The sequence below is a fragment of the Myzus persicae genome, unplaced genomic scaffold (assembly GCF_001856785.1).
Source record: "Myzus persicae strain clone G006 unplaced genomic scaffold, MPER_G0061.0, whole genome shotgun sequence".
Classification (NCBI taxonomy): Eukaryota; Metazoa; Arthropoda; class Insecta; order Hemiptera; family Aphididae; genus Myzus; species Myzus persicae.
The window spans coordinates 109296-135864 of record NW_019104058.1 but is presented as its reverse complement, the minus strand read 5'-3'; the positions used below and the strand labels follow the sequence as shown (position 1 = coordinate 135864).

Genomic DNA, 26569 nt, shown 5'->3' with positions numbered 1-26569 from the left:
TAAAAAACATTTAAAATATAATACACAATCTAATTTTAATGAATATAGAATCGTTATATTTTAATTACTACAAAATACTTATTTTTACAGATATTTTTATTATATTATCAAAGCCAATACAGTATTACGTACTTATTAAATTGTGCGTTTTTTTATTTAGGTACTTCTAAAACACAATATTACTATAAGTAGACATGTAAAATATCAACCATTCTTCAAAAACATATAGGCTTTTATTTATTAAACATTTGACTAACCTTTTTGTTTTATAGTACATTAAATATACATATTATATTATTATAATGCTTATTTTTAACAGGCGCAGATTGAGAGTATTTATTGATAGAAAGGAATTTAACTATTAACATATTATATTTAAATAGTAAATTCTAAGGATCGATATTTTACAATATATTGTACAGTTTTTTAAAATCTAAACAAGTTACGAAATACAGTTCCAATCAACCATTAAAAAAGTCTGAATATTGATAAATTAAATTTTCGTATTGAATTGCCATGTTTATAATGTCGCGTTGTCAGTACTAATATGCTTTAATCATTTTATTGAATGAATTTTAATAAATCCATATTAAAAACACTTTAATATCGCTTATTGTTATTTCAAAAGAAAATTAATAATTATTTATTTATTTGTTGTAACAAATATTTTAGTTTAGTGTTGCGCTGTAAGTTTTCATTACTATATTTACATCAAATAATAATTATAATTATTAACACACTCACCTATTCATGAATTGATTTTTTTTGGGGTGGTTTGGAATTGATTTGGAGGAGAATTTTTTCATGTACTACCCTTTTTATTCCCAACTATTTCTTACAACATAATTACTGTATACAATGTATATTATATAGCCATATATGTACATTATATTAAGCAATGAGTTAATCTTTAAGACATTAACTGTGTGCAATTGGTATGAGTTCATGAACTTCTTTCCAAGTTCCGTTGACTGTAGTTTGTTTTGATCCAACCCCGCTTTTTGAAAATTCTGATAATACTGCAACATATAATATTATAAGGTATTTATCAGAAATTTAAATTCTATAAAAGCTTTTGTATATTAATGTGAACATTTGAATCTATAACTATTGCTGTAAAAGGTTAGGAATTATATTTTTTAACAAAAAGTTGCCGTTTTTAAACACCCCTATTTGCAATACTTCATGACAACTCCGGCACCCTTGATATCATGATACCCATGATTACGTTATCTTTGATATCAATCAACTGGCTCTCGTACCTAATTATTCATTTTTGAATAATAAAAAAAAAAAATAAACAATATATGTTTGATCCATTTGTATGACTATATCTAGGTATTTGTTGAGTTAATTTATAGAGTAACGTGTATTGGAAATATTAAAATATGATGTTAATATTATTATTAAGTATAATACCCATCTATTAACTATTACAATATATCATTTATTACAACTCTGAACTCATAATCTATATTATTTACAGTTTTATAATTGTATACTGACTAAATATAAGTAATAATAAATACCTTTGGTAAACATTTGATGGACTATTATCCTTATTTGCTATATATACATCTTCCTAATTATTTTGCTGGCTTCCTAAATAATTGGTCTTTCATTTAGGTATGAATTATGCGAGTATGAGACACGGATATAGATGGATAATAATAATAACATTGTAATATTTTAATAGTATAATATGTGTTAAATATTTGTAAATATAAACTTAGCACTCCTACATGAATATACTTTTTTTTAAATTTGATCTTTACTAACATTTACAATTTTAAAAATGTCCTTAAATCATTTGTGAACACTTACTATTTTTACTATTGAACTTATTATATAAAATATATTTATAAAACAGAATACCTACTCAAAAATAGTCTTTTAAGGTTATTTAGGGTAATCGTCTTTTCAATGAAAAAATAATCATTTATAAAATGCATTTATTGGTTCCTAATTATACATTTAAACTTGAAAGTTCTGAAAACATAACCAATTTGCCTAGTTTTACAATCTACAAATAAACAAATTACCTTAAATATAAAACATCTAAAGCTGATGGTGTTCTATGCATAAAATACTAATACATATATGAAACAATGGTAAAATTTGCAGTATATTTGGTTTCTAGTTTGAAACAATAGTTATACGATTTTTTTTTAATGTGTCAGTAAATATTTTTACTCGATATGTAATTGTATTTCAATTGTTCTAAATACCACTTTCAGCTGATAAAATAATTCATTGTTATTCATACTTTGTATTGTATCTTTCAAGTGTTCACTTAGAAAACTATAACAATTAATAATAATTACTGTAAGTATATAGTTGTATTATTTTTCGTAATTTTGCTAAAAATGTTTAATTTATTTAAAAATAAGTAAACCAAACTCATCTGCCAACTTTCTATCATTTAATTTAACTCGTCTCTTATTTTAAGCATTTTTCAATATTCTTTTCAATTCAGCTGTAAGCCTAATAATTTAAAAAAATACTTTATTTGTGGTGTTAGTTGATATTAGTGCTATTTGAAATATATTTTGAATTTTCCTATTTAAATTTTTAATTTCTATTATGTTAAAAGTATTTTATTAATTAAGAATATATTTGTTCAGAGGACATAAATATTTTCGAATTTTCAACAGTTATCAATAATAATTTTTTTTTATACTTAGGCTTTAAAAAACTACTGATAAACCCAAAAATTACCTGTTGAAAGACAAAAGTACAAACTATAAACGAATTCTTATCAATAGACTGGATAGGCTGTGTAAAACTATTTCATTAGTTTCATTGACCCGAAATTATTGTTCTTACAACAAATAAAAACAATATAACTACCACGCATATATTATGCCTATTGTCATATTTATATTCATTGGGTGATCGTTTTTAGAATGCAGACTTAAACCAATCACTTGTAAATGTTATTATGTCATATAATACAGTTAAATTTGAAGTTAAGTTTTAAACATTTTCGAAAGTCTTAATAGTAATTTATTTTAATAAACTTATAATTTTTAACGTTGAGTTTATTTTTTTTCTTCGGTATTATATGAGTTCTTCACAATGGTTTTCAGAGTATTTTTTAACATTCTAATTTTAAATAACCATGTACCTATCGTGTTGATACAGGTTTATCCACCGTTTTTTAGTTAGTGTTATTTTGTCTTATATTTAGTTATTTATAATATTATATAGGTACCACAGTTTTATCTATTTTGATGTGTAGTCTTTTAGTTAAAAACAAAAGTTTCTTGAAAAAATGAAGTTTATTCAAGAATCGTATTTATAATAATTTGTAATTAAAAATATGCTGTTGGTCATTTACTGATCTGAAAGTTTAATTTTGGATGAACCGGCTGAAGCGTTAAAAAATTAATTTTTCCGGTTCAGCGGACAGTAAATATTAATTCTACTCAGCAGGAAAAAGTAAACGTTACTGTCCAAATCAATTTAATAATTGAGAAGGTATTCATGATTGTTTGGGTAAGTACTTTCTAATATATTATATATCGAATAACAGATGGTAGATGGGTTACTCTCACGCTGTTCTATGAAACAGATTAAAGTATCTTGACACCAAGAACGTTAAGAACAATTCATTATGGATAACTATCAGACAATGATAATCCATCACGTGGTCCTAACAAAAGCTAATTACCATTGCTGTGGTAATATCAATAAGAGGTAAATCCGCAAACGCATACAAAAAGTATTGTGACTCGTGCCGCATTTCACCCGAGACTGAAGTAGCTTATTTCCTGCCCTTACCACACAATCTGGTCTCATTGATTTTACATTATTATGGATTGCTCCTGGCCTATTAATTTGTTTGGTCACATTATACAGCCGTTAAATAAGTTCAAGTCTATTTGAAATCGGCCTTCCCACAGGTTTGATTTTATACTTCTAAATTTTAAAAAAATTATATTAAAAAATTGTTAAACTTATATTCTTAAAGAAGTTTTGGTAAAAAAATTAAAAAAAATTAAAGAATCAATCTCTAGTAGACTTAAGAAAAATTCAAATATATTTTCAGAATGTCTATCGCTTCACTAGATTGATCAGTACGTTGGTGATATAAGTATATAACACGTCTGAATTCATATATTGCGTGTGTGCAAGGAAAAGATAGAAAATGCTTCAGGTCTCTCCTTAATCACTAGTTTAAGAAGCATTATATTATTAGCTATGTCGTAAAATAGTATAACATATAACTATTGAAGATCAATAAATTAATTTAGGGATGTTGGCTCTTTGTTTTACAACTGACCTAACTTGATAATTATTTATTTCAAATAGAATGTAATGATGGTAATAAATAGTATTAAGGTATGTTAATACTTAATAGTAAATAATGTCATTCATTATTGGCTATTTCACATATTATTTATAAAAAATGTATGACAATTGCTGTAGGTAATAACTAATAATTAAAATTCATGATTTATTTATAGTTTACTTTAAGTTTATTTATAAGTATATTTTATATTTTCTTACCTTTATATTTTCTTCCTATATGAATAATCCAATTTATCTGTTGAGCCTGACTATTTTTCTTTTATTACGTTTAAAACTTTTAATGTTTACTTTTTTTCTATTCTCCTATTTATACTATTGGTTTTAGAATTTCTAAGAATTTATTTCTAACCGTTGGTTGTATTTGTATAGGTGTTCACAACCTCTTTTCTCTTGTTTACTTTCTAAATTATTATCCTTATTTTAAATCGCATATGTCAGAATATAGCTGATATTCGATCGAAAATGTGTACCTATAAAATATTGTAATAATTCAGTATCATTTGCTAGATTTAAGGCTCTTTGTTTATTGTGAAAATGTGAAATTAATTTATTTTATAATATGTGTATTGTGTATGTTATATTACCCAGCGGTAATTGACCAAACATGGTCAGACCCATTTTTTTCTCTTTAATAACTAATTTATTCAAATTCTATTTTGGAATTTTTAAGTAGGCATGCTTTAAAACAATATTTAGATTTTTGTTAAATTTAAGGAGTGTCTTGAGATAATTTTATTTTTTGTCCGAGTATTATAACTTATAATCATTAATCAGGTACTTGAGTCCTTGACTAAATGTTACATTTATTATTCTATATTTTATTTAATATCATTATTATGGCCTATTATTTTCAGCAAGTTACTAAATAAGAAACCACAAAACTGAATTTCTGTTTAGACGTGTTAACATTTAAAAAAAACATCATCGTACCAATTTACAGTAATAAAAGAGTGGTTCTTATCTGAAAATAATATGTCTGTATCACCAAAGCAGAATCCAAGAAATTACACAATTTAAGAATCGTACAAAAATCTAATTATTAAAAATACTGCCTTAATAGAAGATACTTAAAAAATCCAAAAATAAGATTTAAAAAAAATGTATTCTCTAAGCATAAAAGGGAGTATTGCTTTGCGAATTACCTAGTATGTATAACATTATATATTTTAGGATAATTCAAAAGTTTCATAAAGCCCTTATTTCGTCAATTTAAAATTGGTCACATTTGATAATTATATAACTTATAACGTATACCTATGTTCTGCAATGAACGAAATATTATTTAAAATGTCAACATTTGAAAACCGCTTTATTGAATAGTTCTTAATTACTCACGCAGTATCAACTTCTATTTATAAAGAAAATCTTAAAAAAAACTGATCTGAAATTATTTTATTTGCCACAAATTCCCGATCAAAATATTTTGAATAAATCATCTTTATTCTTGATCAAGGTATACAAGAGCTCACCTTAAGTGCAAATATGATAATTCCGAGTTAAACTTATTTTGCATTTAAAAATCGCTTTTAAAATTTTTTAGAAATGTGTCTATATATTATGTATAATTTACATTTATGGTTTTATTCAACGCGCATACCTACTAGCAATATAATTTATGTGTTTACCTTTCTTATAGGTACTGCAACCTTTTTACTTATTAGCTATTTAAATATTCTCTTTATTCCATGTAAATACATTTAATTTGTTTTTGATAAAATTATTTATCTGCAAAATGAAAAAATGAGAACGTGAGAATTATTTGATAAATTGTAAATATTGACTTTTTGCAGTGTGCCTGTGTATGTTTATATTTTCCTGCATTATACAATTATAATAGTAGAACCTAGAAATTTATTATAATAAATATTATTGTTATAAATATGATATGATATTATACATTATATCATTTAGTTTTTATATAGCTATGGTATACTTTTTAAAATTAATTTCTATTCTCTTATTATTCATATTGGTATCAATTATTACTTGATAAGTGTCTGTTTGGTGAGCTTACATATACTGCAGGTAGTCGTCGGGACACAAAAAGTCACGTAATGTTTATTATTTAAAATATTTTAAAACTAATATTTTTTTAGTCATAAAATATTGTAGGTATTTATAATATCCCCCCCCCCCAAAAAAAAAGTTTTAATTATAAATATAATAGGCAATCAACTAATTATTTAATAGTATTTTCGACGTAAATAATGCTCACCTGTTGTAACCTGAGTTTCCTTTGATCTTTTATTGGAATGTCTTCTTTTATTCCAAAGTTCAACCAAAGCTCTTCGAAAATTTTGGCCACTTACACAATACAGTACGAAATTTATTCCAAAATGTGTGTTGTACATTTGGTTTGCAATGATTTGTATAGTTTTGTACTTTTCTGATGTTATCTATAAATCATGGAATGTGACTTTATAAAATATATATTTTCTCATAATTATCCTTAGGCAATTGAATAATACAATTGAAATTTTGAAGATGTTTTATTTCTTTTAAATGTAATTATCCTTGATAATAAGTTATAAATCTTTTATATGTCTTAGTGATTGCAAAATTATAAGTTTATTATTAAGTCTTTAAACCATTTATAAAAATGGCCGTTAAAAATCAAGTATATATGATAATAATTATACAAAAATGTAATACTCACATTGTCCCATACCATCCATACTCGGAATACGTATGATGGTAGGTTAAGACATAAGAAAACTGTAGACACGACTAAAAGCATTTCTGTAACTTTTATTTGAGATGTGTGTTGCGAGTTTTGGGACGTAGATTGTCTTCGTCTAGATGGGTGAAGTGTCATTGTTCGTCTTATTCTGGCTAACCGGCACACAGATTGGCAAATCATGCTATTGAATATTACGATCAGGAAAAATGGTATCATCATGTTCATCAACACGTCTGCATAGTTTAGCCACGTATATAATTCGTACCACGAAAAGTTCAAGCTACATTCTGTCGTTGTTGAGTTACTATTCGTAAAATTATCAATTATTGAGTTGTAACAAATCATTATTTAAACATTGCATATACTTTTTTATGGTGAAACTAAAGACCTATAAATTTAGTATTTAGTGTTACATAAAACTTTTTGAGCTTTCCTTATATCCAAAAATATATGATGAAAATGGTTTTTAATTTTTATATCGACTAATCTTAGTATATTTTATGGACTGTGGTTTAAACTTTTAAGAAATGTGTTAATTTAATTTTAAAATCAATAATTATAAATTTTTTGAATAAATATCCAATCTGTTTTTATTATGATCTGATTTTAAACAATACTTACTTTGCTGAGAGTGTGTCGTTAGGTCCTGAAATCACTAAATATGGTATATGTACTATTAATGCAAATGTGATTAATATGCTTAGTACAATTTTAGCTCGGTATACTGTGCATATCACTGATCTGTGTAATGGATACCGAACAGCAATAAAACGTTCTGATGTAAACACTACAACTAGCCACACGCTAATAAAACTACATATCTATATAGAAAAAGAAAAACAATAATTTTTTTAATAAATCATAATGTGCATTGATAAAAATGAAAAAATCTAATTAATATTATTATTAGATCGTTCTTTTATTTTCTACCCATAAAAAGTTTCCCAATTGTGTCTGAAACTCTGAGAATAGTGTTTTTGAGTTTTTCTGGTTAAACACCATTTTAAGAAATTTTTTTTTATTTATTTGTTAATTAATGTAAATTTAGATGTAAAATTATTTTATATTTTAACTGAAGTAGACATGAATCAATACAATTAACATAAAACGTGTTTGAACTTTTTCGAGACATCATAAGTATTTTATCGTATGTACCTTTTAAATAAACATTGTTTAATGTTGGTAAGTTTTAAAATATGTTATACAATTAAATTAATGCTAAATTTAATAATAAAATTAGTTTCAACTATATATTTTCATGTGTGAATGTTTATAAATGGTTAGAATTTGATGATATTAATTATGTAATAAAATTGATTTATAGTAAATTATGTAGGAGTTCTATTTTCATTCAACCGCGTCTTATTTGAAACTGTAGATTAATTATCTTTTGAATACTGCATGCACTCTTATAGGTTTTTCATAGTACTTAAAATAATGCCTTAGAATTACTCTAATAAAATTCCACACCTGAAGGGATCGATTTACTTCATCAGAAGTTTATGGGCTGTTATTTTTGAAGAAGAAGAATTGTTATCCATGAGACAGATGTTAGTGCTTTTCACTAGTTATGTTACTGTTTATTACGACGTTTAATTGATTTACTTTTAATCGCGAGCATCTATCATGCTATGAAAATTAATTAATTGCATACCAAATCTTATCTAAATTTAACTCTATATATTTGATTTTAATAGGACCCATTTTTAAAAAATTATATGAAAGATAATATGAGATAATATTGTATTCTAAAATTGTCTGAAGTTTAATTTTTATCATGTTATTGCTAGTAGGGTAACGTATCTAAAATATATTACATTATCATGTATTTCGAATTTCGGCCTCCAGAATTCTAATTTAGGAGTAATTTTAAACTATAGATTTATTAGTTATTACTTCGGCTATTACTGTGGAGCTTTAAATGTCCTTTCGGAAAATCTTAAAACTCTAAATTATGTCCCAAGAAAATTACCTATAATCGATTCCGAATTTCTTTGGTAATTGAGATAAATTTTTTAATCGTTTTCTTTTAAAACCAGATTACCTTCTGTTATTTTAGTACTACAGGTGTACCTATTTCAATTTTTTTTCCGTATTATTACTAAAAATAGGTTAAAAAATGACCTAATAATTAAATAATGGCCTAAATACGTTTGAAATTGCACTAATTGTCAAAAATTTAGAAAGTTGCAAAAATGACCAAAAATAGTTGGTTGTTACATTGTGTGTCACCCACGGCCACGCGTGGGTATGCACAGAAGAACTCATTTTTATCGGATCATAGCATGTTCTCTCGAAGGACAGAGTATAAATAAGATGTGTTGTGGCAAAAGCGCGATTTATGAATTAATAAATACTGAACTGTATTCAAATCCAGATTTTAAAATAAAAATATTTGTAATCATTTAAAAATCAAACCTTGATAATTGCACCATCGACAAATCAAGAAGGCTAAAATCGAATATGCTTAACACAAATAAAAATATAATATGATATATATATCTAACCTATCTTACATCTCCTATACATACAATTTCAAAAAATGCTTGTACTTTTGAAATAATGTGTGCTTATTGTAATAAGAGTCCTCCCCTGTGTATAACTATAAAATTGCTTTTTTAATTACCTTAAAAATATTTGAATATTAATTAGTGTTCTACAAAAAAACCCATACAAATTAGAGTTAGCTTAAGTGGTATTATTTTAGTTTCAATCTGCTAATTTGCAACATCTATTTATCATTTATGTAATTATTATGTTTGACATTTATGAAATGCCATGATTAATAATTTATTATAATAATGTATGTTTTAACTTCAGTCCTTTTTTTAAAATTGTGTGTTAAATTGAAAGCTTCTGGTCTGAATCATAAATTTTTGGTATTCTTATCTTTGAAGTGTTCTTACTTACCTATCCCTCAGGGATTTTGTTAGGGCTTATACGTTTTAATATGTTACTCCACATCATATTTATGTAAATCAAATACTAAATGTTATATTGTTTGTGAACTAAGGAAACCCGGGGCAAGATGAGAGTTTAAGGTAAAAGAGCTGAATAGTGTGTTTACTCCAAATACACCCATATCATTTTGAGTAAATGGTTTTGAAGTTTGAATTTATCATTTTATACGTAATTAGTTATTAATGTCATTATTAAATTCACGGTGTTTTAAAAAATAGATTTTTTAATTATCTTAGAAAGCAATATTATTTGAAAAAATATAATACTATGCAACATTTATTGGCGTCTCTTAAAATATTTAGTATTTCCATAGTTTTTTTTTTTTAATACAAACAAAAATAAATACCCTACTGCTAAATAGGCCTAATTTAAAAATTATGATGATGTTGAAATATTTAATGATTATGCACAACTCGTGTAGTTAGCGAAGAATCACAATCGCACTTGCGCTTATATTATTATTTGTATTTCAACAATTGTGTTTGGTTTCACTAAAATTTGATAAATTTAACGACGCATTATAATTTAATAAAAAAACTGTAATATATATGTTATGTTTAATATACTTTAAGAATCCGCAGTATTCGTTTTGTATTTACATTAAATTTGCAAACAATATTAAAGTCGGTTTTATTGTTCTATGTTTTCAAGTTTTAGTTTCTATTTCTAAAGATTGAATACCAGCGTTTACTATAAATGTTATTTTATGCATAATTAAAATAACCCGCTTAAAATAATATGATTTTGATTTATTTTTAAATTCCTTATTATAATAATAGGTATACCAATATCCTGCACCGAGCAGGAGGAATGATTGTTTCATAATCGAGTCTCATGATGTATTCAAAATTTAAATATTGTTAATTTGATAGATAATAATGATTCATTATCCAGTATTTTATTTAGTTTTATAGGCGTATTATCGATGTATTTAGTTACAATTATTGTATTTAATACCTATAGAATTTATAGTTAATATTTTTAGTAGATGTTTTTGAAATATCTAAAATTAAATTTGAACACCACAAATTACTTTTGTATAAATATTTGTATAGAACATGTTTACCACCAATGATTTATAGTATTTATTTTACCTGGGCCAAGTAGACGAAAAATTGACAAAAACCTTGCATATGGTATATCCCGATTCCAACTTTGGGTAGTACAGGCATCAGTTGTATTAGTAAAAATAATGTGTCACTGATTGCTAACGAAGATAAATAATATGATGACGATTGTTTTCGTAATTTTGTTCCAAAAAACACTAATACTGATATACAATTTCCCAAGCTTCCGAGACATACAACAGCTAACGGATAGTATTTTACAAACCTAGAAAGTAGAAAAGTTTGGTTATTAATTTTTAAAACCGTTTTGATTAATAATGAGGATTATAATTCATATTTATTACTGAGTAATGAACTAATAAATTTACTGTTTTAATTACTTTTGACCCTTGAAAGTACCAACTAGATCAAATTATCTACCAGAAACCACCCTCAATATTGAAGATTGAAGCAAATTTATTTCTACAAAACATGTCATCAGACAAAAATAAAATGTGTCATTGTAAGCTCAGTTCCGCTCAGAATTACAAATAAATAATGTATGTACCAATATAAAAATATAGTATCAATACAAATAAATAGTAGAATTATTAAAGATTACATTTTCAAAATTTTCTTTTCTTTTAAATTGTTGTGGATTAAGAAATGTATTATTATTTGTTAGTATGTTTTAGTATTGACTTACCGTGACTTTTATTTTTATAGTTATTTTTCAATATTAAGATTTATTACATTTTTATTGTAACAGTAATATAACTTACCTGTCAGTTAGGCTTATTTCGTCTTCTAAATTTCCATTTATATCAGTCGACATTATTTTGGACTTAATATTCAATTATTTTTGTAGAAATATAATCGTCCAATTCTAAATCCCTGGAAAAAATATATAAACACATTCAAAATAGAAAGGTTAAGTATCATTATCTGTTGACGCACTTAGTAATCGTTAAGTATTAAGTTAGTATCGTTGGTAATGTTGAATCTGTGTGTAATCACATTATAATTTACTGAATGTTTTTATTTTACCTATAGGTTATTAAAATCATTATTATTTGTATTGAAATAATTATTTTATTTATTTATCATTTCAATATAATGATGTTATAAGTACCTAGGCGATGATTATATATTTTGAACATAACTTATAATTTATAAGTTATAAATAACTAAAATGAGTTGAAATATCTGGGAAACTAATAGGAGTGACAGTGTGTTGTCCAAATATTTAGAACTTGTCTACTAAATCCATTGAGACCAAAAGTTAGATTAAAGACTGATTTTCGGACGAAATTCTAACAAGTGAAACTGACACGCATGAACACCAAATAAAATTCTTCTTAACATATTTGTACCATATAGCCTATACGGTAAAGAATAAAATACACTGCAGCTGTACTTCAAAACATGTATAATCGACTTTTTTTCGGGAATGCACTTTTAAATTTTAACTAACATTTAACTTTAGAATGGATATCATAATAAAGTCAAAATAAAGAAACAGAACTTATTTGGTTGGTTAGACTCTCATTGTGGAGGGCAAAATGTTCGTCAAATATTTACCGTTATAATTAGTGAAACATTTAATTATGTATTTTTATTATGATTAAATGTAAATAATACCTTTTTTACTCTCTTTATAATGTATATAAATTAACATTAATTAAAAATAAAAATTGTCTACGTATTATTTTCTTAAAGTTATCAAAATTAATTATTTTATAAATGATTATAGATTATAGTACTTTATACATATAGCTAGTTTTTCACGTAGGTACTCTACATTGAATTATTCAAAAGTAAAATTCAAATTAGATTAGGTTTAATAAACATTTGAATTAAATTAAAACAAATTGTCAGTGCAATAATACAATTATTTGATTTTTAAACTTAATGGAATTCAACTATTCTGGTTTTATAATGAGTTTTAACTTATAAGGCTAAAAACTTTTGGTCTCATACAACATAATGCGGCTAAAACTGCAGTGTTCTATCCGTATGTGTTTCATGTTTGAATTTCTAAATATTTTAATAATTGTGGAGATTTTTTACACAATTTTGTATTATTGTGATGTGCATAAGTAAATGATGTTTGTTTAAATGTGAAAAATGTAGGTGGTTAAGTCATCGAAAGTGATGATAGAATAGTATCTGGTAAATAGTTAGTAATAATTCGTTCCGAGTCCAGTATATTCAATTTTTACTCAATTATTTATTTATTTTTTGTTTTTTTTTTTTAATATCATTCATATGACATGTTTAATGCTCGGAAATTATTTTTTCAAATTATTAAAGTTTAGGTCAATGTTTGAAAAATGTAAAAATCAATTTTTTTTAATGAAATTTAATTCATGTTATGTATAGTACATTATCTTTTAAATTACTATTACTCAGAATGTAACCTTTTAATTTAGGTACTTTTAAAATTGAAATGCTTATTAATACCCAATATATTTGGCCCCGTTATTAAATTTAGTTTGCCCTATGAATAAATATGTTTGGTATTTTAGATTCTGAGAGTAGCGATGTAATGTATTGATTTTACAATGATGTGTGTTTTTTTGGTCCGGAAACACTTTTTTATTAAAAAAAATGCTCTAATCATCAACTTCGACGAAGGTTTCTGGTAACAAAGTCAAGTCGATACTTTCGGGAGAGGTCAAAATTGAAAATTCGCAGTATTTTTTACTATAGTCGAAAAAAAATACAAACATTTAAAGTTTAAATATTTTTATAAAAATAATTGTTTGGTACCTTGTTGGTTACAAAAAAAGTTAGATTGGCTTCGATTTTTTTTTTCTATAAATGTCGATGAAAAATTATTTTCTTGGTCAAAAATATTTAAGAATGTAATACTAGAATTTTATCATATCTATTTAAAATGGTTGAAAAGTCATATGCACGATTAAATTTTCAACTTCAAATCCTGACAAAATTCGTCAAAATCACGAATAATTGTATATTATTTTGTTCTTAAAAATGTATACGATTTTCACTTTGTATAGCCAATAGGGCTTGAAAATGTAATACAAATGTAAATGAAAATGTAATTCTTCATAAGTAGTTCATAATGTAATCGAATAATTATTGATAGTTTTAGGATGATTAATAATTACCTATGAATTCAACCTATACCTACATTATTACTAATTTAAATATTCTAGGCATACATCATTTCTGCTCAAAATCGTTTTCCGTATGCAATGATATTATTATTATGATTGAATTCAAATTTAACAAATTCATTACAGTGCCACTAGACCTATCCTACCGCGTACGCCTGAGTGGTACCATCTTGCAAATATTTTTAGTATTGATAATTATAAACTTAATACTGATCATTAATTTTAGACTCACTTATATTTCAATTCGATTTTACTATCTTTATCGTTTAAGAATTATTTTACTGAACATTTGATTTTGGTTTATTTTATATCTATGTATAGTTTTTATGCCGAAAATATAAATGGGTTCTACTTTTCTGTAGTCATCGTATTCAAATAAAACATAGGGTATATAGAATGGTGTTATATTTTGAAAATGTTCAAATTCTTTCAATTACAATTTTTCTTTTTAAGTATAGTTTATTTTATTAATTGTTTCAGTATTTATTGTAATTGTTGTAGTTATTATATACGTATAAATATTAAATATTATTAATTGAAAATTATATTCCGTTTGGAATAAATAAGCAGTCAAACTTCTATCATTATGTTATCCTTATAATTGTCTACTGCTTGCTTACAGTACATACTGTGTTCGATTTGAGTGTGGTTGGGGTATACTGGGGATGGGACAAGCTAATGTTCGAATTAATTTTTCTTAAAATGTTTATTTACATTTTTGCCAATGATACTGCATTTTTAATGTCAATATATGAATTAATTGAAAGACATTTTATGCATTTGATAGTTTTTTGATTTTAATTTAGACTAGTTTGTTTATTTAGTAACACAACTGTACGGCTTCTAGATTATAGTCATGCAGGTTACGGTGCCCAACTCCATCCGTCCTACAATTCTTCTTTATTATTGAACGCCATGATAACTTAATCATAATTATGTTATTAGTATTTGGTATTATTGATCGTTGTTTTTGAATTTTTACTTTTCTATTGGCGCGGGTTGCATGAACAATCACTAAACATTTAACGAATCAATAGTGACCTAATGATCCCTTAAACGTGGTTTAGCGGCCCATGATTGGTCTATCAAATTATATTTGGCCTTTAAATTAATATTTTTTTTCATTCAACCCGTATAAGTATAAGTGACAAATTAATGAACCGTACATATTAGGATAATGTATGTGAACATAAATCCTTGTTCACCAACATAGATTTAACTTTAGATTTTTAATTAATACACATGTAGTAGAAATGTAATATTTAAAAAAAAGCTTAGTTGATGCGGTGATGCCTGGGAATGTTTATTATTAATAATAATTTTGCGCTTGGAACACGATTTTGAATTGTTAAATTGAACTCATTTACTTATTTTCCCCCAATTCGAGCACTGAGTACATAATATATATAGTATATAATATAGTAAACTAATCTTAATTTAATTTTTTTAATTTATTGTATGTAGCAAAAGTGATGAATTCAAATTTAAAAGAATTTTACCACATTAAATGTGCAGCACCACGGTGAGGCGAACGGTATCCCGTCTTGCTTTTGTTAATCTTGTATTTGCCCCGACAACTTTAATTTAAATTTTATTTTTACATAAATCTAATTATTTACAGTATTATAGTTTGAACTTTTAGGTAGGTAGTAAAATGTATTGATTTGATTTCATCGAGAATTTTAATGCTTAGTCTATCTAAATAAGGTTCACAGCATGAATTGTCGCCTATTAGTATACCATTTTTATATAATATGTATAATTGTACAATATAATTACCTAAGTACATATATATACAGAGTGATTCACCATACATGCTAATCAACTCTTTTTTTCTTCAATAATGCAGTTATTCAACATCTGATTTTTTAATTTTTAGACCATATTTTCAAATGTTTGAGATTTTTCTACTACATAAAAAGTGTCCTGTGTAGATACAAACTTCTGTTTTTCAATTGAGAACACCCCTATTCAACTATAAATTATACAGTAGATATTTTTTCTGAAATTTTTGACGTATCAAAATTAAAATTCGTATACTAGTAGTTTATGAGTTATTTAATTTTATGCTCTAAGGATAAACGGCCCATAATTATGAGTTTATAAGATATGGGGGCTATGGGGATTTTAAAATAGCCGTCATTTATATTAGTTCATCGATATAAGTAATATGTAAAAGTGGCCCAAGTAATACTAGATCCAATTTTCTAACGTATATTTTATATTTATGTTAAATCAGTTATAAGGACTATCATCCTTAATACAATTATTTTAATAACTAAGAAACTACGCATTCGAATTTTGAATGTGGTAGGTACATAAATATTTTAAATAAATTACACACTCATTAATTTACAGTAAAAGAGGGGGTTTTCATTTGAAAAACAGAAGTTTGTATCACTACAGGACACGCCTTAACTAGGTATTATAAAACAATTCAAGAATTTGAAAATGTAATCTTTGAATAGGTGGGAAGTTATAATTAAAAATTCTAAAAATCAGGATTTAAATAAATTCATTATTAAAGGACAAAAAGGGGAGTGAGCATGTTTGGTGAATTATCCTGTATATATATATATATATGAAATTGGGATCGAAGACAATAAATAATTTTATATTTTAGAAAATTTGAATCACAATGAAGTTGTAAAACCTCAATATAGAATTGTATACGAAATTCGATAGAGTTTTCGATACGTAAAGGTGCATAAAGTCAAGGGATAAAGTAGGTATTGAAAACCAAAACTTTTACAAACTCACAAGTTTGAAAATATTTAACTGACAAAAGTTGTGAAAACTGAGATTGCTGCTGTATAGTGGATATCCTACTGAAAGAAATAGTGTTACTTATTAATTGCTTATATGAACTATTTCTTGGAAAAGTAACTAAATGCTCGTTCAATTAAAGAAATAAAATTTTTGAAATTTGAAAACCACTTTTATCCCTTCACTTAAATTATGGTGGTTAAAGTTTAGTTTCGAAATCAATGTATACAAGTTTATAACTGCGAAACTATTTTTTACTTATTTACCACCTTCTCAAATTGTTATTATTACGATAGTTACAATACAGTTATACTCAAATGTTATTACTTAATACATATTATTCGCATTAACATTTTAAACAATTAAAAATTCATTAAATTCATTAAGTTGAATAACATTTTTTGTTTAATATTATATTAATTAAACATTGTCTATAGGTCTATCCTTACGTCTAAATGAAACGAATACATTACATGTAAGACATAAATAAAAGCTAGATTTCAATTTATTTAATAGTGTAATTCACACACAAGTAAGTGAGTAGGTATGAAATTTAATATAAACACTTCCGAAATTGATTTTAATTGTATCTATATAATTTATCTAAAGTTGTATATTTAACCTAGAAAATAGGTTATTTTATACTTCTACTATAAAATTAAATACAAAGATATTTATTTTTTTTAATTAAGCATTTATCTTGACTAATGTATTATTAAAATTATTGCACTGTGCTATGTTTATAGCTATTTTAATATTGGTGTTTTTTATTTTCATATTCCGCATGAATTAAATCATTGTATATTGTATTATAATTTATAAAGTATTTTTGAATGCGTTTAAAAGTTTAGTTATGACTTTGAGTAATCGACTGACTAGGTTTTCTGGATTATTTTCAAGTGACATTAAAGTTTGGTGTTCTGTAACAAAATGTTCTCGAAAAGAGTTACTTAATATTTTGTATTATATTTTATCACGGAGTGTCATCAATGGTTTACTTCAATATATACGTTTCTATTAAGATATTATAAACTTAGTGCCTAAATACTTATTGTAAAACAAATTTTCATGTTTTATACAAACTAAAAAATATGTAACTTCAAATTCATATCATATTATGAATCTTAAATATTTTTTTAAAACTGTATTAACAACTTATGAGGATCCTTGTACTAAATTTTTAAACGTTTTGACCAAGGGAACATTTATCTCGTTATTTATTGAAAATATCAAATGTCTATAAATAGTGTAAAAAGAATCAAACGATTTTGAAAATTATACCATGTAGATATTATTATGAACCCTATAGAAAATTCGAAAATGTCTAGTGTCTATGGCCATTTGTTTTGCAATTATTACAAAATAAAAAAATCGATTTTGTTAAAAATTGATTTTTGTACAAATTTTTATTTTTTGAATTTATTAAAAAAAGTAGGTGTTGATAATTTTTAATTTTAACCTCCAAAATGTTCAAAATAAATTCCTTTTCCAACCGAAAAAGATATTGTAGTTAAAAATTGAAGGATTTTTTGAACTAAGAATCATATATACATAAAAAAAAAAACACACATAACGTTATAAAATCAAATAAATAAAGTGCAACAGTATAGTAGTTAGTGTAAGTCATAGTTTCATAACAATTTGTATATGTATTTAACGATTAAGTGAATTCTTATGGCATTATTTGGTACATATTATGATGTTTCTTAAGTGTGTTCGTCTTTCAGATGAATGCATATTTATTTTCTAACTGTCAAGCATTTATTATTTGGTATTACTTATCATATTTTTTTAAATGTCTAAAATGTTAAAGATTTTTGGTGCAATATAATGTACCTACCTTATTCATACATTTTATTAAATATTTCAAAATTCATTTAATACAATGATTCTGTGTTTATACTAGTTATGCAAGAAAATAAATATACATGTATTATGATTGGTTGTCAATTCATGTGCTACTTTTGAAAAACTTGTATTACCTATTTTAAAAATGGGTTTTTATGTATACATTTTGATTCACCAAGCATGCTCACTCCCTTTTCTTGAATAATGCATTTATTAAGAATCTGATTTTTTCATTTTTAAATATATATTCGAGGACTATATTTTCAAATTCTTGAGATTTTTTTGTACTACTTAAAGAGCGCTCCTTGGAAATACAAACCTCTCTTTTTCAAATTATACCATATGGATACTATTCAATTACCACAAAACATAATAAAAAATATCTTGAACAATATCTATTATTTTCTTTTCATAACATTTTTTTTTCAATACGCACTTCATTTTAAATGAATAAAATCTTCATATAGGTTTGGTTAGCAGCTTGCCCATAAATTGTCGGGGAAAACCGTTTCGCGCAAAAAAATAACCGTTAAGGTAAAAAAAGTCATATTTGAAAAAAACAAATTTAGATGAAGGTATACAAGATGCAGAAGACAATAATTCTGTATAACAGGTACCTAGTGCTTTAATTTTTTTTTAAAAGATTCATTAATATAAAAATTGCTGGTGTCGTCACCCTGCTGCAAGTAGGTTTTCAAGTAGATGTACCTCGTCATTGACACTTGTCCCTGTAATGGACGCGTTGAATTTGAATTCTACTATAAATGTGCGAAAAACGATTCTGAGCTGTGCGCACTGTACAGCACCGGTCTTTATTTCTATAAGGATATTATGTAAAATGTATGCATCTCACTATTATTTAGTAATTTATTTTTCTATTAGTAATACTATATGACTATGTATTGAACTAATTGTTGCATAAACGCCGCATATATATTATAGAATAATCATAATAATATTCTATCGTATGATTGTTTAGCCTATTTCTAGTTCTACCAAATCAACCTTCCGAGTGGCACTTCTGGTTGCCTATCCATCTATAATGTTTGTTATTTTAATCATATCATATATTTTGTAATCGCTGTAAGAATACATTTAATGAACTTTGTATTATATGAACTTTTTGACTTAAAAACAAAAATTTTATCACACAAAAATCCAAAAATTGGTCGAATATTTCAGATGTATGTAACATAAAACACTTAAAATATTCTAAAAATGATATCATGCATAGAAATGGTAATATCAATAGGTGTAAATCTTAAGTTTATATGGCCATTCATTATTGAATTAAATTTAAAAAAAACAAATCGAAATTAGTAGCTGTGAAATTACTTCAGTTTTTCCTTAATTTTTTTTTGTTTTTCCCAATTTTTTGGGGATTACTGAAAATTTTTATTCTCCATCCTATGCACCAATTACATAAATTCGTTAACAAAAACCACCTTCAAAGTTGATAATTGAAGTATTTTGATTGCTCCTATAAAGGTGATAAATGACCTACGCAATAAAAATAAACGAATATTAAATATATAAAGGAACACACACACACACTGTTTTGTAAAACCTGTACATTAATATACGTGCATTTATATAAACACTATACAATACATTAAATACTTCAATGCTAATTTAAAAAGAAATCTGCATTTTGTATTCCAGTCTTTTTAAGAAACAAATGAGTGATTTTTAAGTACGAGAATGATTAAAATATATGATAGCATACGTGACAAAAACATCTTTGTAAAAATCAATACATTGAGCTCTCCGCTGAGAATCTAAAAGTTATTTAAGTTTAAAGAACAAAAAAAATAATAGATTTTTAAACAATGATAAACTTTTTTTGTATTTATGATTTTAAAAATATATATACGCTACGGCACAGCAAATATTATCTTGTTTATGGTGTATAAATTCAGTTTCCTCAATATGGCTATAGCTTTAAAGTGGTTATTTTCGCTACATACCACTTTTTTATAATCCTATTATCGAATCAAGCAACAACCAGCAATGGCACTAACTTGTCACCACTTGTTGGTTGTTATAAATAAGTGTTTAAATATATTAAGGTTTAAAATTCTTTTAAAATTTTCATTAAAATTTCCTGTATTAAAGATCCATTAAAAAGCAGGTGTATGTATTCTTAAAAAAAAAATTATTGAAAAAAGGTTCCGGAAAAACAGATGACATTTTGTATAAAAGGTATCTTAATATCAACCATGTATAAAATATAGCAACCGTTTTTACTAGGTATACTACATGTGTGTATGACAGAGACGAATGGTATCACTATCGCGCCCTCAAAATTATAATACCCATATAATATAATGTTAACTTTTGGAATAATTTTAAATACTTAAATACCAGAGTAAGTTGACTATATATTTTTAATTCAAACGATAAAAATTGAATTTATTTTTACTCCGAAAAGAAATTTTACTCATTAGTCTCTCGAGAGATTGTGTGGCTCTAACCAAAAACAAATAACATGTCTTTTAAAATAATTTGTCCAGTATGATATATTTTATATTATATGAATATGTACTTGGTTATTATAAAATTTTCAATATAACACAAATATTCAATCAATGCCATAGATTACAGATTATACATTGTTACAACTTACAAAGCAGGTATTATTGTAATTCTAAATATTTTTAGTGATTATTAACTTATAAGACTATCAATAATACGTGCTTAGAACTTCAATCGCATAAGTAGTATTTTTACTTAGTTTTAATAATTTATTGCTTTATAAAAGTAACATGGATAGGTTTTAATTCAATTCGATACTTATAAAGTCATAACCTACCTATAGATACGATATATTCTTTAGTGTCTTTATTTCTCCAATATAACTTTTTCAATATTTAATATTGGATTATTTTCTTTTCAAACTGTTAAAAAAATACATAAAAGGTATTTTTTTGTAATTAGTTCAATCTAGATTTTTACAATTAATAATTGTTATTTGGCATGTGTATTTTTTACTTATTATTTTATTTATAAAGTTATAATTTAGATTCCGAGCAGTCTCAAGAAAGCTATTGGTTATACAATGACGTTTTTTTTCCGAAATACATTTTTTGCGAATAGTGAACGTGCTCTGAAAGTTTAATAAGATGCCGTGAGATCAGATTAGAAATAGGATATGCTTGATAATTTTTTAAAGACGTATTTTTTTAATATTTACTAATTTTTAAATAATTTTAATATATATAGGTACTATAGTGAATACTTCTTTTAACATTTTATAATAATATGTTGATTTTTTTTCTATGCAGATTAAATCCTAGAAATTAGAAACTTCCAATTTTAATTCTGATCTTATCTTTGTAACTTATTATTGGAAAACTAGGTAGATAGTGAATAATTTCGACCATTTATACAAACATTTATTATTGTTTCACAAAGTTTGTGATTGTAGGTATTCAAACTTAAACTTCATGAAAGGTTACTCTTAAAATATCCTAATTTCACGGTTGATACATTTTAATATTCTTTAGAGTATACTTAAACCTCAAAGATATTTTTATTTATGAATTTATTGAAGATTTAAAGTCTGATTCACCATCAAGAGTAAATAAGCTCTGATAAACCAAGGTATGCTAAATATTATTATTTGAAATGTGACTATAAATATGTTTTACAATATAATATAATATTATATGTTTACTACTCCACCCCAGTGGTCCTCGACCCTTTATCACTACAACATCCTAACTTAAATGCAAATAAATGGTGACACATTTAAATCATTTAGACCAATTATTATTGTAAATAATTTTGAAGTCCAAAAAATGTCAGATAATTTTTTTGGCTTTACCCTTTTTTAGACCAATCAAAACAGTACTTTAATTTATGTTAAATAAGTCTTACCTTTATCTATTCTATTAAGATGAGCTAAAGAGATACGTTCTGCAGTTATATTTACAACAAAATATTGTTTAAACAATGTAATTTGCAAATTAAAATTTGACTTAATTCATCATTTTTTGATGAATTTTTTCAGTTTTTAAGTTTCCTAGTACCTATACCTTCCTGCAACTTCCGTTTTAAGAAAATAGCGAACAAATTAAAGCCATATTATTGTTAATTTATAAGAATTATTTTCTGAATGCAATGATTTATCAATGGTTTAAAATTAAAAAAAAACACATTCCTGGTCAATTTGTCATAAAAAATGGTTTTGACATCATTAGATGCAATTTTATAGTTTTCAAATGTAATTATGTATGGTTTCGTAAATTTTCAAATTATTACAATTGTTTATTTCTATTATATTTATGTGCTTATTATTAGTATATAGTAAGATAAGGAACATTTTTTTACTTTGTAATATTTTGTATTCAATTAATTGATCAATTGAGAGAAATGGATTTTACTAAAATACAAAAAAAAAAAAACGATAATGAAATGTAAAATAAACCAACGTTTTGTATTCTTATATATTATAATATCGAGATTAATTATTATTAAAAAAAAAAATAACAGTACCTTTATCCATAACGAATACACATTTTTTTTAGACTTGCATATTATTGAAAACGTAAATCAGTTCATTTTGGAGATATTTAATTTTTTTAATAATCCAAGTTTTTGACATCACACATAGTAGCTCCTATCACTGTGTAAATAATCACATTTATAAAATCACCAAAATAAAACAATTAAATAATTGTACTATTACTTATTATTTTGCGTATTAACAGAGTCGCTACTCTCGGCACAAATGACGGAATGCTACTGAAACTGAAAGCTCAAACGTCCTTCGTTATAGGCAACCGCCGTTGAAAGTTCAGCGCCCATGAGCCACAGTGTACTTTTTCCGTTTTTGAATTCTTCCTAAATTATGTTTTAAGTTTAAGTATTTCGACTTTTTACACCATTGACTCCATTGTAGACTTAAGAATCAAATAATAATAAATAAACCCAACCTGTCTTAAAAAACTTAAAATTTCAATGTAAATAATATATGTACTGTGATTTTACCTAAATAATATAATAAATTAATCAAAGTATATAATAAAAGGAACAAATATTCACTTTGTTTGATTTCTCTTTGTGTTCGGATAGGTTTTAATAAACAAAATAAATTTAATTGATTAATAACGTAAACTAGATTTATCATTTTGCAGGGATATTAAATTTAAAATTTTATTTTTACGAATACTTAGTTTATTGTTTCATAATAACTAAACCAATCTCATTTTAAATGTACTATTTTTTAATTTAAATTTATAAACACAGTTTTATTTTGTTCCTCTAAATGTTGATATACAATTAAATTTTAAAGAAAATACCTTTATTATTTTTAATAATTTAATGTCTAAATAAATAGTTTACGGAAGTAAAATATGCCATCAGAGTAAAAAATTATAAAAATAAGGAACCTCAAGTAAATTATGAACTCCATATTTCATATTTTTCTATAATAAATTTTTTGAATTTTTTTTTAGTTGAAAAAAGTTCCACTTAGAAAATAATTCAATGTTTTTGTTTTACTGAACTGTAAAAAGGGAAATTAATGAAAAAATACGAGTAGAATTTTAATTATCAGGCATATTTTAGAAAAATAAAATTATTTTGTTAATAATTATATTGATAACTGATATAAAATATAAAACTTTGTATACAAACTGTATAGTAAATATACCTTTTTAAAGACCATGATATTCCGACAGGTATTGTTTTGCTTTATGATGCACACGAGTAAATTATGGTAGCTATTTATGTATCTAGCTATTAAATTCACTTTGAACTAAATACTGAACAATTGTAAACATTTTAGTTGTTTAGCAGTAACAATCACAAAAAAACATTTCCAAGTGTGTGGACGCTTCTTGTTTAATAGATTCGTTTTTTCTTTAGTACCTACCTACCTATTAGGAAGTATTATATACAGTTATAAATGACACATTTTATAGATTCCTTAATAGATAACATTACAAATTCATACCATTTATTTTGTATTTTATTATGTAGAGCATGATCAATGTTTAATTACTATAATAGTATAATATATGAATACCTATCCATATCGGTTCCGAAAACAATAGATAAACACGTTTTAGAAAATATTTATTATTATTTCTTATCACTTGGTTTGATAGCATATACTCAAAACGTTTTCAGTACAAAGTGTTTTTATTTTACTTCCATATAGTTGCAGATTGTTTGGATTAAAATTAGTTACAGACTATAAATGGTTAAATAAACAATTTTGTTCATTAAGTGATGTTTTTTAGAAATATTTTGTGGTTGTGGTTTTTTTATCAACTCCGAGTATAGTTATTACTATAGTTTATGCTGTTTATACTTAATAGTATAGTATCTTTATCTTAAACAGTGTTATATTACTGAACAAAAAATTCGATTTTGTATTATAATTGAGATTAAGAAACAATTTATTTTAGAAAATATTTTGCATATTAATAAACGAGTTACAAAGGTTCTCAGAATTGTACAGTAGGTACTTAATATAATATAAAATATTCAGATGAAGTTGGTGTTAAGTTTAGTCAATGTTTTGTATAGTATATAGTTACTACTTACACAATAAATGAATTAGGTACTAAAATGAAAATAAAAATCTTACAAAAATGCACTTGATGCCAAATTTATCAAAAATAGTATATTATTATTTATTTAATCTTTATTTTATTATATTCTGATTGATTGAAAATGATTCCTATTCGGTTCTAATCATTTATTGTACTAAAAATTATTTATACTTACTTTTTCATAATTTGGAACAAAAAAAGAAAATTCCTTATTTTATTTAGGTACGTTTATTACTATCATTTGTACTTCATTTATTATTTTGTTTTCTGTTTTTTGTTTTAAACCCCGAACATTAAAAAAAAATCATTAGTCAAGTTTTGTTTAGCATTATATAATGAGCACATCAAATTTAAAAATGCCATAAGAACTTATAGTTGACAGAATACTGATAGAAAAATCATTAGGTATTTAAATGTAATGATTTATCGTTATTCCAAATGCATAAGTATAGAAATAACGACACTATTTGGCGCCAATATTATTACCCATTCAGCGAAATTACATTTTTGTCCACTTGTTCTTATAAATTTATTTTGTTAAATACTATATATTTATGTTTTTTAAATCGTAATTAACTTTGTTAGGCGTATATCATGAAATACCACGAAATAAATAATAATACAATATATATATTATATTTCGTATTTTATAATACATTAAAATAATATATGGTTTATTGTTTCGTACTTTCGTGTATACATTTATTTTTCTAATTAAAATTGTCATGTCTATTACATTTTGTATTATATGCGATTAATATTATATTGTTGTATAATAACAAATGAAAAAAAATTATTGATATTCCGCATCAAAATATAATATTTTTAGGTATTCATGCAGACGTTAAATTACGTTTTTTTCGTATTTCATCACAATCGCCACAACACAATTTGTTCTTGCCCTAGCTGTAGGTATGTGATTATTAAACACTGTTAACATATTTGATATCATAAGTTGTTGTCTAATCAATACAATATGTTTTAAAGTTTTAATATTACACATGTGACATAACTAATATTAATATGATTTTATAATAGGTATATAAGAAATGGTTTCTATTATTAAATCATACTTACTCAATATTTTAGATATATTTTCTCACCGCTTTTTGTTCTTAAAACATACAAGATAATCTAATGATATTCATGTACACATTGTTAACATTCATCTGAGTTCAAAGACCGATATAATATGTATGTGTACTGTGTAATCAATCAACTGTCTTTGGATTTTTAAGCCCGCACAAT

General features: G+C 24.9%; 2 protein-coding genes across 5 annotated transcripts in view; one reads left to right on the top strand and one right to left on the bottom strand.

Annotated features, from left to right (window-relative positions):
* The window catches only part of LOC111038188 (protein furry), a 103754-nt gene that overhangs the window by 14018 nt on the left and 63167 nt on the right, over window positions 1-26569 (top strand). The window lies entirely within an intron of this gene.
* Window positions 51-24769, bottom strand: LOC111038190 (FMRFamide receptor). Of its 2 annotated transcripts, XM_022321194.1 has the most exons (9): window positions 24415-24769; window positions 23449-23603; window positions 23256-23385; window positions 11784-11895; window positions 11050-11287; window positions 7616-7815; window positions 6971-7298; window positions 6530-6710; window positions 51-1019 (listed from the first exon to the last, which is right to left on the bottom strand). In XM_022321194.1, exons 4-9 carry the CDS (start codon window positions 11834-11836, stop codon window positions 919-921), a joined length of 1101 nt encoding a protein of 366 aa, XP_022176886.1. In that variant the 5' UTR covers window positions 11837-11895; window positions 23256-23385; window positions 23449-23603; window positions 24415-24769; the 3' UTR covers window positions 51-918. The 2 variants fall into 2 exon arrangements, with proteins under 2 accessions (XP_022176886.1, XP_022176885.1); XM_022321193.1 differs by having other exon boundaries at window positions 23256-23603.